General features: G+C 41.3%; 1 protein-coding gene across 1 annotated transcript; it reads left to right on the forward strand.

Annotated features, from left to right (window-relative positions):
• Positions 1-9,512: 9,512 nt before the first annotated feature.
• On the forward strand, positions 9,513-14,893 carry LOC130665928 (uncharacterized). The gene is made up of 3 exons (XM_057466556.1): positions 9,513-10,863; positions 10,984-12,994; positions 13,054-14,893. Exons 1-3 carry the CDS (start codon positions 9,513-9,515, stop codon positions 14,891-14,893), a joined length of 5,202 nt encoding a protein of 1,733 aa, XP_057322539.1.
• Positions 14,894-15,512: the final 619 nt, after the last annotated feature.

Here is a 15,512-nt window from a genome sequence, read left to right on the forward strand (position 1 = left end):
TCAATTAATTGTAGGGTGAAGCAATTTACGTATTGTTAATTAATTTTTTATCGTTCATTTATAGATTATGATTAATACTTCCGGTCGTTGTTAGTTTAATTGTTATTTCTTTCATATTATGGTCGTATTACGTAATGATAACTATATTTGAATTCAAATGTAGTTGCACTTCCGGCAATTGGAGGCAGCACCTATTGGGGCATAGTGGCTGCAATATTGAAACTCGCAGTGTGACGCATGTGCATTGCCTTTTTCCTGTCTCGTGTCGAGAAGACCGACGACATTATATTTCGCAATGTAAATTTCAAGTGTTAAAACGTGTCCTTAATAATCTTATTATTTTGCCTTTATCTCGAGGGAATAAATAAAAATTTTTGTTTAGGTAAATTAAAAAATCATCTATTATTTATGTAATTCACGCAATAGAACTTATCAAAATAATTAATTAGAAATTCAAACAATTCCAGTGATCAGCGACTACGTTTTTGAAGAGGTTACTTTGACGGAAACCATTACAGGTGCCTAATTATCAATTAATTAACTATTTCAAGTGGTCGCATAATTAAAAAACTCAATTTAATAATTATTCTGAATATTCTTAGACTCAATCATTCACTTTCAATTTCATTCTTGCTCGGTAGTCTCTGCCATCATACTACCACGTGTTCACAAACGAATTCAAATCAGTGTAATTTATCACAGACTTATTGCAATCAATTAAACTAAGTGATATATTTTCTCGTGAACTCAATGTACTCAAATATTCACGCATTTTGCGCTTATAAATATAAGGTGGTACATCTAAATACCCGAAGACAAATCACTCGCGACAAAAGCAAAAACAACATGTGAACCAGTCTGCTATCTCCCTTATCATGCAGTCTTACGGGAAAGCAGCATCACAACGAAGCTGCAAGTAGTCTTCAACGGTTCAAAACCCACCAGCTCAGGTCTATTACTGGACGATGTGCTTCACACTGGTCCAAAACTGCAACTAGACATCTTTGACGTGCTCCTAGGAGTTCGAACTTATACACTCATTTTCATAACAAATATCACGAAGATTTTGAGACAGATTTAGGTCAACGAACGCGATTTATCACTTCAACAAATATTTTGGTTTAACGAATAAGGCCAAATCACTCCATAAATGCTCACCATGGTCGCTTACGAGACCAGACCAGCTCTATCTTTAGCTGTTCGTGCTCTATTTCAACTAGTTGAAGACGAAGGAAATCGATTTCCTCTTTCAATCATTCCACTCACCCATGGGAGATATGTTGATGATATCTTTAGTGAAGTTGATGACTTGAACTCATTACAACAAGGTGCCAATCAACTTGAAGCACTCTGCAAGGTGGGTGGATTCCCTCTTGCTAAATGGGCAAGCAATCATCGGCATAAATGGAGAGACTTTGAGAATGGACTCAAACTCATCTCAGAAATCAAAATTACAACCTAAATTGACTCATTCACGTGCTCATCCACCGAGATACATGGATTCTCGGATGCCTCACAATTGGCAATGGCAGTTGCCGTGTTCATCAAAGTCCACGCACCTGCTCATGAAGTCAGAGTTACGCTGCTATGCTAAAAAACCAAGGTAGATCCGTTAAAACAATTAAAAATACCAAGGTTGAAACTCACTGCAGCTCACATGTTGGCAAAACTCATAAGACACTGCCAGCACAAGCTCTTATCATATCTCCACTTATCGTCCTCACACAGTACGTCTGCTGATCGATCCAGGGTCAGAGCTATCGCTAATCTCTCAACAGCTCGCTCGCCTGCTTGATTTCACGCCCTCCAAATCCCGTATCTCAATTCTTGGAGTAGGAAGTGTACCTTCAGGATCAACCAAGAGTGCTGTTGACATCACTACGCTCTACTCATTCTTACGACCAGATCGATGTACATGCTCATGTACTGCCATCTCTTACTGTCGAATTGCCTCCAGTCGTCATCACGAGTCAATCCTGGAGTTACATCACCAATTTAGGACTAGCAGATCCAGATCACCTATCTTCAGGTCGGATTGACATTCTCATTGGAGCTGACTCTTATGGCTTAATCATCAAGCCTGGAGTAATCACAAGAAACCCGGGTCAGCGTATCGCTATTTAGACTATCTTCGGATGGGCTGCTTTTGGACCGGCTTGTGCATCTTCTATCACCACACCTGCTCATCAAGATCATCTATTTCAAATTCGCAGCTTTACGAACTCGTTTTGAGATTTTGGGAGCACGAGGAAGTTCCATCCTCTCACCAAGAATCTCTCAGTGCTGAAGAAGCCGATTGGGAAACTCACTTCATCTCAACTCACTCTCGCAACAGCTCGAATGCTACATTGTGTACTTGCCCTCCAAATACAACTCTCCTCCACTGGGATACTCGAAAGGCATTGCACAACGATCTCTATCTCGCCTACTTAATCGCATCTCTCATCAACATAATCTTCATCGACTGTACACGGAGTTTCTCACCGAGTACGAGTCTCTGGGTCACATGATGAAAGTTCAATCGCTAAATGCTGTAACCGATGTTTATTACCTGCCACATCACGGGGTGATGCGCAACAACAAGATCTGTGTGGTGTTTAACAGCTCCAGTAAGACAACATCGGGTACTCACTTAACGAGCTTTTTCATGTTGGTCCCAAGACTCAGAACGACATGTTCGACATGCTTCTCTATGTTCGTCGCTATCGCCACATCTTCTCAACTTACGTGGAGAAAATGTTTCGCCAAATCCTCGTCCATCTTTATGATCACAAGTTCTAACGCATCCTGTGGATTGACGAAAACTCGCAAATCCAGGTGTTTGAGCTTTCTACCTCAACGTACAGAACTACTTCAGCTCCTTACTTGTCAGGCCGCACCCTGAACTACTGCTGAACTACTACTGAACTACTGCTGAACTACTGCCTGAACTACTGCTCGACGAAGGTCACGACTTTCCTCTAGCTGTTGAGCCGTTTGAAAAGGAAAGTTATGTCGACGACATTACTGGCGGTGCTGATGATCTTGACTTTCTCAACGCAATCACGCAGCAAGTTTTGGTGGTCGTGCTCCTATCAAGTCGTATTTTCATCGATGCGTTACCTGCACCAGGATACGTGGTTTTCGTGCACAACAACGCATGGGACAGCTCCTACCTTCCTGTGTCACACTATCACTTGTCTTCGAACATACTGGAGTTGATTACGCAGGCCCAGTTTCGCTCAAGTTTTCCAAGGGCGTGACACTCGCCCATACAAGGCTTGGATCGCAGGGTTCATGTGTTTCTCTACCTCTGCCATTCACCTGGCGCTCGTAACTGACTGCAGCGTTCGAGGTTTCTTGAAAGCTTTCAGACGCTTCACCGCTCGACGAGGCATCTGCAAAACGCTCACCAGTGACTGCGGAGCCAACTTTCAAGGCCCTTGTGTCATCTTGAAACGCCTGCTAGCTGGTTTTACAAAAGAGTCTCAACATCTTCAGCAACTTGTCGCCAATGACGGTACAACATGGAAGTTCAATTCTCCAGGAGCTCCTCACATGGGTGGCAAATGGAAAGCTGCCGTCAAATCCGTCAAACATCATCTCGCACGCACCCACTCGGACAAAATCATCACGTAAGAGAACTTCTCCTCGCTTCTGGCTCAAATTGAAGTTGTGCAGAATTCTCGTCCTCTCAGTCCTCTATCAGAAGATCCTGAAAATTTCACCGCTCTGACTCCTGGACACTTCATCCAAGGGGCACCTCTTACATCAATACCTGAGCCATCACTGATCGACGCTCCACCTAATCGACTATCGTGACTTGGAGACATCCAGCAATGGCTCTAACTGTTCTGGTCTCACTGGTCAGCATTCTGCCTAAAAATGCATCAAACCATCTCCAAGTGGAATACCTCATTTCATGACATCGACGTCGGATCTCTTGTCCTGGTCACGTACGAGCGATATCCACCTTCAAAATGGCCGCTGGCTCGCGTCACACACATTCACTCCGGACGATCTTACACGTGTTGTCACCATCCAGACTGCTACATCGACTTACACTCGACCTAAACACAAGTCAGTACTTCTTCCAAACCCAAGACACGAAGAAGATTCTCATGAAGTCACTCCAGCAACATCTCAATTATTTCTCCAATGAGCGGAGAAGGGAGGAGAATGTTCAAATCTTCCTCGCTTTCTCCCAGCCGTCGCATCGACCGCACGCGCAGTAGATCTCTGCAGCATTGATCTTACCAAGACTGAAACCACTTAAAGCTTTCTTGCTGCGCCACGTGAAGGTATGACAATTGTTGCACCAGAACCATAGGCGTCCTCTGGACTTTTTTCGGCGTGCATTCTATCTTTTTTTTTCGCGGTCTCTCGCCTACGCATCGCGAATTCCGGTTTCGGTTTTTCGACGCTTGCTTTAATTAATTAATCTTGCTATAGTATTACTCACTCTTGCTCTAATTCAATTAAGTGATTTAAGTCTACTCGTTATCAGTGCGCAGTTTCAGTTCTCTAAAACTTTTCAGCTCCATTTTTATGCATTCAAGGCATTAGCTCCTAGACTGCATGACATGCAAGTGCTTAACCTCTAAGTATCTCGCCTTTTTGCCGCGTTTTGCGAATTATTGTTAATCTAGCCTCGCCAAAACTGTGATAATCAAACTACTGTAAACTTAAATCTAGTGAATATTATAATATTTAATAAACTTAAACAATAGTAACGAACGCAAAATTTATTTGAACTCCTGAAGCTACCCAGATCCCAGTATATTGACATTTCAGCATCTAACTTCATTCACCTTCTGTTCTTTGTTGGTTTAGTTGTTATTTCATTCATTCATTTATTATGATGAATGTTAAACAATAACAAGATGGTTTGGTTAGGGAGTGATCGGGTGATAGTTGTAAAAAGTCGTAAAAAATAAAAGTAAAAGCACGAGTGATTAAGCAATATTAATAAGTACCTCGTTGATTGCTGAGATGGTTTTTAGGTATTCCGATTATTGTTTTTAACTACTTATTGTTTAATGGTTATTTCTCTATTTTTGATTAACTTTTAGTTCTTATTTGTTATGGATTGGTGAAGTTGGAAAAATCGTCATGATTTAGTAGCTCCTTATAAAGTCACTAAAAAAGACTCTTAATCTTGATTTGTTTAGTATACCACTTTTTTATGACGTTGGAGTAGGGGAGCGTGGGGAGTACTCGTAATTTGGACAACTTGATTCGGAAGTTGTTGTCCGGAGAATCACCACCCAAGGAAGAGAAATAACACGCTTCCTGGCATGAATGATTCAAGAAACACAGAGTGCATTGGCTCTGTAATGACAGCTGTGTTGAGTACATGATTTACTTTATTTTACGGAAATAATGATAAATAATGAATGCATGGGGAATCCTTTTTTCATGTCAACAACTTCATCACTCATCTGATCTTCGATTCGCGATTTTTATAAGGCACCTTGGCCTGGTAGGTTATGCCGTAACACGGTTGTAGAAAAAAAACATTACGGATACGTACTGAGTCTAAATTTTATAGAGAGCGAATACGAGTAAGCCACGGCAATCATGGGGTAGCGGTTTGTTGGCTTACTGGGGGGTAAAGAAACGCAGCCGAAATACTCTGGCCACTGTGATAAATTCTCAAAAGAGGTGAAGCGCCCTCTATTGGGTTCCAAACCAAGCACCTAGAATCCTCTTCGTGGGTTTTTGAGACTAGTACTCCAACCGTTAGCAGCACCCACTTTTTCACACACACACACACACACACACACACACACACACACACACACACACACACACACACACACACACACACACACACACACACACACACACACACACACACACACACACACACACACACACACACACACACACACACACACACACACACACACACACACACACCCACATACATGCAGTCACTCGGACATCTTTCTGAAAATCGTCAGAATAGCTTCCTAGAACTCCAAAACATCGAAATTTGATGAAAATTCGATTTTCGAAAATTGGGGTAAAAACATTAATTTCCCAAATTTTAAAAAATTAACAATTTTCTAAGCAGGAAGTTATAAAGAATGTTCGAAAAAAGCACCCTAATGTATATGTTTCACTGGGGTTATAAAAACAAGGATAGATAATAATTACGAAATAATAGACATCAGAATATCCACTGATGAGCTAACAATAATAATAAATATGAATATTGACAGGAAATTGGACAAAATTGATGAACGCAGATTATTGATTCCACAACGCATCAGCCATTTTCTTTGGCCGTTTTCAGGCGTCTAAAATATCCATAACAATATACACAATTATACAACCAACCAAAAAGTCAATATAACAAGTTCATACAACTAAGCAATATAAATCTACCTCGATTCATAAGCGTAACAACATAAAACTTATTATAATCCATCCTTCAGCTTACTCAACATAATCATCAAAACTGGTTCATTTTATTAATTAAATAAAAACAGCTAACAGAGAAAACTTGTACATGTAAATAAAGAATAGAAACCGACTCTACTAAAACGCAAGTAAAAACTAACAATCCGACTGGTGAACGAAGCGCTACTAGTTCTCGTCATTACCCTCGCGGGAATACAACTAAAATAAAACTTAAACGTCAAAATTACAAAATATAATAAATAACAAAAACGAACGGTGAACTGACTAAGATAAGCTGGAACTAAGTTATGTCAATAAATATAATCTTTGTATGTAGATAAGAATTCATTGTACATTGCACTAAGATTTTGGGTATCCGTACGCTTGTTAACTATGTCATTGAGTTTAATCCTAACCATTTCTTTCACAGGCCTTTTACGCCAACTGTTTTCTAAATCCAAGATCTTGACTTCATCAAACTTAAACCTATGACCCGAGTCAAAATAATGCGAAGCCAACGCCGTTTCCGTTGCTACCAAAATCTTTACATCCCGGCAACTGTTTTTATGTTGGTAAATTCTATTTTTTTAATATTGTTTGGTTTGTCCAATGTAGCATAGCCCACAAAAGCAAGGAATTTTATATACGACACCTGCTCTCTGATCCTGGAGTACTGGATCTTTTAGCTTAGAGTATAACGACTTAATCTTAAAGACATTATAATAAGCTAACTTGACATTTGTTCCCATGAAACATCTATTGATTTTATGTGACAAACCCGAAATAAAAGGAAAGCGTCAATATTTTATGAAATCAATACGACGGCCCCCACCGAACACCCGGTTTGCCGTATTCTCTTTGAACTTATTGATAGATGCATGAATAAAAGACTTTGGATAATTATTATTACGTAAAATGCCTCAATTTTATGATAATTATCTTCATAAAACTCATTGCTGCTTAGTCTAAACATTTTATCAAGTAAACCATGAATCATCCCTAATTTTTCTGATATTGGGTGATTGGAACCAAGTCGGAGAAATGCAGAGTCTCATCCGTATTTTAGGGGCTAAAACACGGCCTGGTGGGGGGGGGGGGGTGTCACGTAACGATTTGAAATATTTTATGAGTAATTAGTTGTAAGAAAAAATATTTATTATTTAAGTTTAAATTCAAATGGTTGCTCGGTCATTTCACTACCACGCCGGCACGGAGACAGTGGTTGCTCGTGACTAGCAAATGCGCGCAGCATGTATGTATGAGCACGTGTATAAATATATTTTAATTTATAATTTAAAATTATTAATCATTAATATTTATTAGTATTAAGTTGATATTTACGATTTTGCGGTATTTGGGTGACATAATATGTACTTAGATTATGTCCCAATGATTATTTATATTTTTATGTTGTTTAAAAAGTTACTGTCAGGTATAGATGTGGTAAGTTTTTGACGGCAGAGTTGGGGAAAAATCAATATTTTCCTCTACACTATCGACACTGATTTCATGATTTTAAATGATTATTATATACTTTATTATATTGTTTAAAAATTTAATTTTTGCATAAATAAATATACGGTATATGTATTTAATTGTATATGTATCATCCAGATGTCAGAAAGACGTTTTAATAATTTATTCGTTTAATTTAAAGTCAGTCCGGGGCTAAATAATAATAATAATAAAGGGCGATTGTTGCACCCCGTGGGTGGCCAACAGGTAGCCGTCCCAAAAAGTAATCAGAAAAATACGGATACGGATACGGATAAAGAGTAGACGCTATCATTAATAAAACATTTTTCTTTATACGTTCTTGATACGTGGTATTTTCATTGTTAATAAGTTGAAAGTTTGTTAAATTCACCAGGTGTAGTGAGTTTGTTGCTTGGATTTTGGATTGAATTGTAACGAGTAAAATTGGGTTTAAATTAAAGTTATTAATTAACGTTAAATATGAACCAAATCAATTATGAATCAAAATCAGTTTAAATACCAAATAATCGGAACTTAGACGAACTAATAATTTGTTAGCACATAAACAGTTACCCGTTTTTGCTTAGTTTAGCTCGCTGGAGTCCAGGATTGAAAAAGGGCCTTTGTTCAGTCAAGACCCAATTCGCTACCACCTGAGAACGCCGAGCCTCACCAATAGGTCGGCAGCACCTTCGCTATTTGAACTTACGCGCGAAATCTTGGCCAATGGGGAAATTCCATCATTTGAATAATTAGTTCCAACTTTGAATAAAAGAGTTGCGACATGAAACGCACTCATTGGCTCAAGATTTCTACAAGCTACGTGGATTTTCGCTATTGGCTGAAATTTCGTCAGCGTCGGCTATTAATTTTCTGATTGGTCTACCGCTCTGACGTCATAAAGAAACCGTTGTGAGCTTTCACTTTACAACGTTTCCTCATTATTCTCAACGTGCTTTTGAACAGTTCACCTCGTGTACTAAAATCGCTTCGCTATTAAAAAAGTTTTCTTGTGCTTTTTAAGTAAATCTCCGCTCAACTACTCTCAATAATTAGCTAGTATATCAAGGCTACTAATTATTGAGTCTAGATTAAATTGTTGCTCGCGTTTTATTAAGTATAAATTACTTATCGCGCAATTAACCGCTACCGACCACGTGTCGAGTTTATACGCGTGTTCGTTATACAGTTGCATTCGCTCTTGTGCTTATTTTAGTGTTGAATTCGCTTATATTAATTAATTCTCATAATAAATAACTGTAATTAGTGTAAATAAATAGATAATTTATTTTTCCGAAAGAAAGTGTATAATTTTTGATTGCTAAAAATTACCATCACCTGCACCAGATCCAATTAGTTATCCTCTCAACAAACATTTTGGTCCTTCGAGCCGGATCTGGTGTGGATTTTTACAATCAAAAATTATTAAAATTAAAACATCAAAAAAATTGTGAGAAAATAGTGAGTGATCAGTTTCTTGTGAAGTGAAATCGCTAAGTGCCGTGGGCATTACTGAGCACTGCTAGAGTGCTGCCCGTGGTGATCATAATTACACACCGGTGTAATAAAGACAATTAGATTTTCAAGATCGAAAACTTAGCGTCGGTTTTCACTTACCGCGTCCATTTTGTGTGCTACGTTAAATCAAGATGGCCGCTGAAGCCCAAGTCGCTCTCCAAATGCAACGCATCGATACGATGCGCAACATGTCTACTCGCTTGACCGACGCCATTCTCGCTACCCAAGGTGCACCCGCTATTGATGCCGAACTCGCTATCCTCAATGATTTGTGGACCCGCTTCACCACAACTCATGAGAGGCTATATGAGGACGTACCTGAGATCATCCAGAATGAGTATCATACTGGCAATGCTTTCCGAACCGCTAGTGAGACTTATACGTTGCTTCGAGTTCGACTTAGTGCCGCACGACCGGCTCCAGAACCCGCTCATGATGCCCATGCGGTTAATCCAGATCAAACTGCTTATTTTGGAGGTGCTCATAAATCCAACTTGCCGCAAATAAAATTACCAACGTTCCAGAGCTCATATGACGAGTGGGACTCGTTCAAGGACTTGTTCACCTCTCTCGTCATACACGAAGATTCGCTTACCGGCTCACAAAAGATGCATTACTTGAAAACTCAGGTCAAAGGTGAAGCCGCTTCGTTACTCGCTAACCTACCCATAACTGATGACGCGTTCCAGCCCGCTTGGGACTTATTGAATACTCGCTACACAAATCCACGTCGATTGCTCGATATGCATATCGATGATTTGTTGGACCGTCAACCGCTCACTACTCACTCCGCTGCTGATCTGGACGCGCTGTTACTCGCTAACAAAAAATCGCTGGACGCTATTACGGCCTTGGGAATCCCAATCGGTGAGTTGGACCCATTCCTAATTCGGCTAACAGTTCGTTGTCTGCCATCAGACTTGAGAGTGGACTGGATGTCATCGCTTGGGTTGTCCAATGAATTTCCCACGTACAAGCAACTCCACGATATGCTGAAAGCAAAGGTTCGTGCGTGGGAAAATTCGGAAATTGGAGCCACTGTATCCACCTCAGCTCAATTAAAACCAGCCACGGAAAGACCACCAGCACCAAGAACTTACTCTAGGTCTGTCGCTACTGGCAAGACAGGAGGCGCCACCAGTAAATCCGCTTCATCCTCCAATGCATCTACTTCGAGAGGAGGCGCCAGCTACAACGCTTTCACTCCGAAAGAGAATACGAGTGAACCAGGGATGTGCCCCATTTGCAAGAAAAAACACTTTGTGTTGTTTTGCCCAACTTACCAACAGGCAACGCCACAAAACCGGAAGATGATGGTTTATCACTACCGGCTGTGCTACAACTGCTTGGGAAGACACCGCTTCGCTGACTGCAAGACTGAGCAGAGATGCCAATACTGTGAAAAGCCACATCACACATCTACACACATCGATGATGGTGCTGCCGCTAAATCGGTACAGGAACCTGTTGTACCGACTCAAGGTAACAAATAGTTCCAATTTTGGTAACTTTTGTTTTGCATTCGCTAACCTAGTCTGCTTTCAGCTCATTCGCTCAATGTATTACTCGCTACCGCGCTCGTTAAGTTGAATTCGCTATCAGGAAGTACATGTACTGCCCGTGTACTTATTGATCAAGGATCGGAGTTATCCTTTGTGACGCATTCGCTAATCAAGAAGTTGGATATACCGCTAAACAAGGCAGCTATACCATTACGAGGGATTGGTAATGTGTCAGCTGGAAATTCACTTGGATCATGCCAGGTGTCGCTGCATTCGCTACATAGTTCCGCTTCTATTACTATCCAAGCTCATGTGCTTGCTCTATTGACGGTGAACTTGCCGTCATTCACGCTAACCAACAAGAAATGGCCGCACATAAACGGTCTACAACTCGCTGATCCAGACTTCTTAACATCTCGACCTATTGACATCATTCTGGGTGCAGCACCAGCTGCACACATAATCAACGCTAAGATAAGGAAGGGTAATGACAATGACCCAATCGCTCAGTCAACGACGCTTGGCTGGATTATCTATGGATCTGTAGACACCGCTACTTCTAAACTGACAGCTTACGGTCATCATGTCACTGTTGATGATCAATTACAAGACTTGCTGAGCAAGTTTTGGTACCAAGAAGAACCACAGACAGAATTCGCTATACACTACAATGAAGATGAAGAAAAGTGTGAACAACACTTTGTCAATACACACTACAGACAGACTGATGGTCGATATGTCGTTCGCTTGCTGCTTAAATCTTCTCCAAGTCAACTGGGTGACTCGCTACGAGCTGCGCAATACGCTTTACTTCGTCTTCGCAAACGTCTGGACAAAGATCCAATCTACAAGAAGCTATACTACGACTTCCTGAAAGAATATGAAGACTTGGGACACATGAGACGCGTAAAATTTAAGGATTTACCACCAAATAGCTACATGTTACCTCATCATGGGGTTCTTAAAGAACAGAGCACCACCACCAAGCTCAGGGTAGTATTCAATGGGTCATGGAAAACGACATCAGGCGTATCCATCAACGAGATACTCCATGTGGGCCCCAAGATTCAAGTTGACATCAGTGATGTACTGATTCGAATTCGCTGTCACCGCTATCTATTCGCTACTGACGTAACTAAGATGTTTCGTCAGATTGCAGTTGACAAGGAAGATCATCATCTACAGTGCATACTCTGGTTTGACGAAGAGGACCTACCAACAGTATTTGCACTCGCTACGGTTACATATGGAACAACATCAGCTCCATATCTCGCTGGAAGAGCACTTTTACAACTCGCTGAAGATGAAGGAAATAAATTTCCTAAAGCTGTTGAACCGCTGACGAACACCCGCTACGTTGATGACATCTATGGAGGCGCAGATGAACTCGCTGAGGCAATTCAAGTTGCTCTCGACACAAAAAATATGTGTGCCGCAGGATGCTTCCCGCTTGCAAAATGGGCAAGTAATTCAACAGAATTACTGTCTCAAGTCGCTCCAGTTGAAACCCAAGAAGATACACCACGAGAACTTGGGGATACTACAGTAAAAGTGCTCGGGCTAACCTGGAATTCTACTCAAGATCAATTCCAGTTTGGTTATTCGCTACCAGAAGCATCTCCAACTACTAAACGCACAATTTTATCTGAAATTGCTCGCTTGTTCGACCCGCTTGGGTTTTTGGCACCCATCATCGTAAGAGCCAAGATGTTCATGCAGAAGCTGTGGCTGCAGAACTTCGATTGGGATGCTACGCTATCACCGTTGCTTCTTCAAGAATGGAATTTGTTTCGAGATGAACTACATCAGATCTCGAAGATTCAGATACCTCGCTGGAATCATGTAAGAACTGGTGTATCAATAGAATTACATGGATTCTCTGACGCTTCGAAACTCGCTATGGCTGCTGTCGTCTACTTAAAGGTTACTGACGCTTCTGGAAGCTCCAATATTTCGCTAGTGTGTGCCAAAACACAAGTTGCACCACTGAAACCAATATCTATACCAAGAATGGAGCTCAATGCCGCTGTATTACTCGCTCAACTGGTACTCTACGTAAAGAAGGTCTTGAAGCTTGAAAACGTCCAATTTTCATGTGGACAGACTCCGCTGTATCCTTAACGTGGATACGAAACAACCCCGCCAGATGGAAAGTCTACATTCGCAACAGAGTTACCAAGATTCAAGAATCGCTACCAAGTGTCAACTGGGATTTTGTTCCTGGGAAACTTAACCCAGCTGACTGCGCTTCAAGAGGTTTAACAGCAGCCAAACTAGAACAGCATTCGCTATGGTGGACGGGACCTAAGTGGCTCAGTCAATCAAAAGAAAACTGGCCATCTTTTGACATCCCTACTCAGACGGTATCACATCTTGAAGAACGTCCAGGTCTGGTTTTTACCATCTACAAGGCAGATTCACACCCGCTACATACGCTATTGGATAAATTCTCTAAGTTGTCACCACTACTTCGCACGCTTGGAATCTGCCTACGTGCCATCGCTAAATTTAAAAAAGTGCCACAGTCCACACTGGCCACACCACTCTCTACAGTTGACCTGGAACTCGCTAAGATTTTGCTGATCAAGTATACGCAAAGTCAGTACTATTCGCAAGAGCTGAAACTACTGAAAGATGGTGATTCTCTACATCGAAATCATCGTCTCGCTAAATTGATTCCCTACGTCGACTACAATGGAGTACTCAGAGTCGGCGGTCGCTTGAAGAATTCGCTCCTGGATGATGATCAAAAAAATCCAGCTATTTTACCACGATCATCACGTCTAAGTACGCTACTGATAGAGCATTCGCATCAAAAGACATTCCATGGGGGAACTCAATTGACACTCGCTGATCTAAGGAGATCTGTCTGGATAGAAGGTGGCCGTGTTCCAGTCAGGTCTCATATTCTTCGCTGCGTCGTGTGCACGAGACATAGAGGTGTTCGTGCACAACAACTAATGGGACAATTGCCATCCACTCGTGTAAGACCATCTAAAGCATTCTTGCACACTGGAATAGACTACGCTGGGCCAGTAACACTGAAGACATTTCAAGGTCGAGGTGCGAAAACCTATAAGGGTTGGATCGCTGTTTTTGTATGTCTCGCTACGTCCGCTATACACATCGAAATTGTCACCGACTATTCTACTGACGCTTTCGTCGCAGCATTCAGAAGATTTACTAGTAGGAGGGGCGCCTGCAGTACCCTATACTCGGACTGTGGTACAAATTTTGTAGGAGCAGACGCTACGCTAAAGAGAGAATTCGCAGCAGGATCGAGACAGCTACGGGAACTTCAGTATTTACTCGCTACAGATGGCACAGACTGGAAGTTCAACCCGCCAAGTGCTCCCCACTTTGGTGGCAAGTGGGAAGCAGCCGTCAGGTCAATCAAGTTCCATCTTATTCGAACTATTGGTGAATCGCTATTGACTTACGACCAACTCGCTACAGTGCTAACACAGATTGAAGCTGTGCTCAATTCAAGACCGATCGCTCCGCTATCCGAAGATCCTGCAGACTTAACCGCTTTGACTCCTGGACACTTTCTCATCGGTGAACCTCTAATCGCTGTGCCAGGACCTTCGCTACTGGAAAACAATACCGCTACGTTGTCACGCTGGCAACAATTACAACAAATGTTCCAGACATTCTGGACTAGATGGTCGTCCGAGTATTTACAACGACATCAATCAATATCAAAGTGGCATCATCCATCTAATATCATCAAAGTGGGCTCATTAGTCCTGCTGACTGATGAAAGGTTCCCACCATCAAAATGGCCACTCGCTAGAGTACTCGCATTACATCCAGGACGAGATGGGTTGACTCGAGTCGTCACCCTGAAGACCGCTACCACTGAACTTGTTAGACCAATCGCTGAACTGTGCGTGCTGCCAGTTCACTCTCCAGACGACAATCCTGTCGACACCGTCGCCAGCGCTGGGGAGAATGTTCAGTCAAGACCCAATTCGCTACCACCTGAGAACGCCGAGCCTCACCAATAGGTCGGCAGCACCTTCGCTATTTGAACTTACGCGCGAAATCTTGGCCAATGGGGAAATTCCATCATTTGAATAATTAGTTCCAACTTTGAATAAAAGAGTTGCGACATGAAACGCACTCATTGGCTCAAGATTTCTACAAACTACGTGGATTTTCGCTATTGGCTGAAATTTCGTCAGCGTCGGCTATTAATTTTCTGATTGGTCTACCGCTCTGACGTCATAAAGAAACCGTTGTGAGCTTTCACTTTACAACGTTTCCTCATTATTCTCAACGTGCTTTTGAACAGTTCACCTCGTGTTCTAAAATCGCTTCGCTATTAAAAAAGTTTTCTTGTGCCTTTAAAGTAATTCTTGTGCTGAATTATATTCAATACTTAGTCAGTATATCAAGGCTGCTATTTATTGGATATAAATAAATTGTCATCCGCTAATAATAAATTACTCAAAGTAATTTCCGTGTGTTTAACCACAAAGTACCACGTGGTTCTTTTATACTCGTGTATTAAGTCGCATTCGCTATCTAGTATTAAGTCGCATTCGCTATACAGTATTCTTACAATTTAAGTGTATAAATGTAAATAAATAGTTAAGTTATTTATACTAAAAGTGTGTAAATTTT

This window comes from Microplitis mediator, chromosome 3 (genome assembly GCF_029852145.1).
Source record: "Microplitis mediator isolate UGA2020A chromosome 3, iyMicMedi2.1, whole genome shotgun sequence".
In the NCBI taxonomy this organism is placed as follows: Eukaryota; Metazoa; Arthropoda; class Insecta; order Hymenoptera; family Braconidae; genus Microplitis; species Microplitis mediator.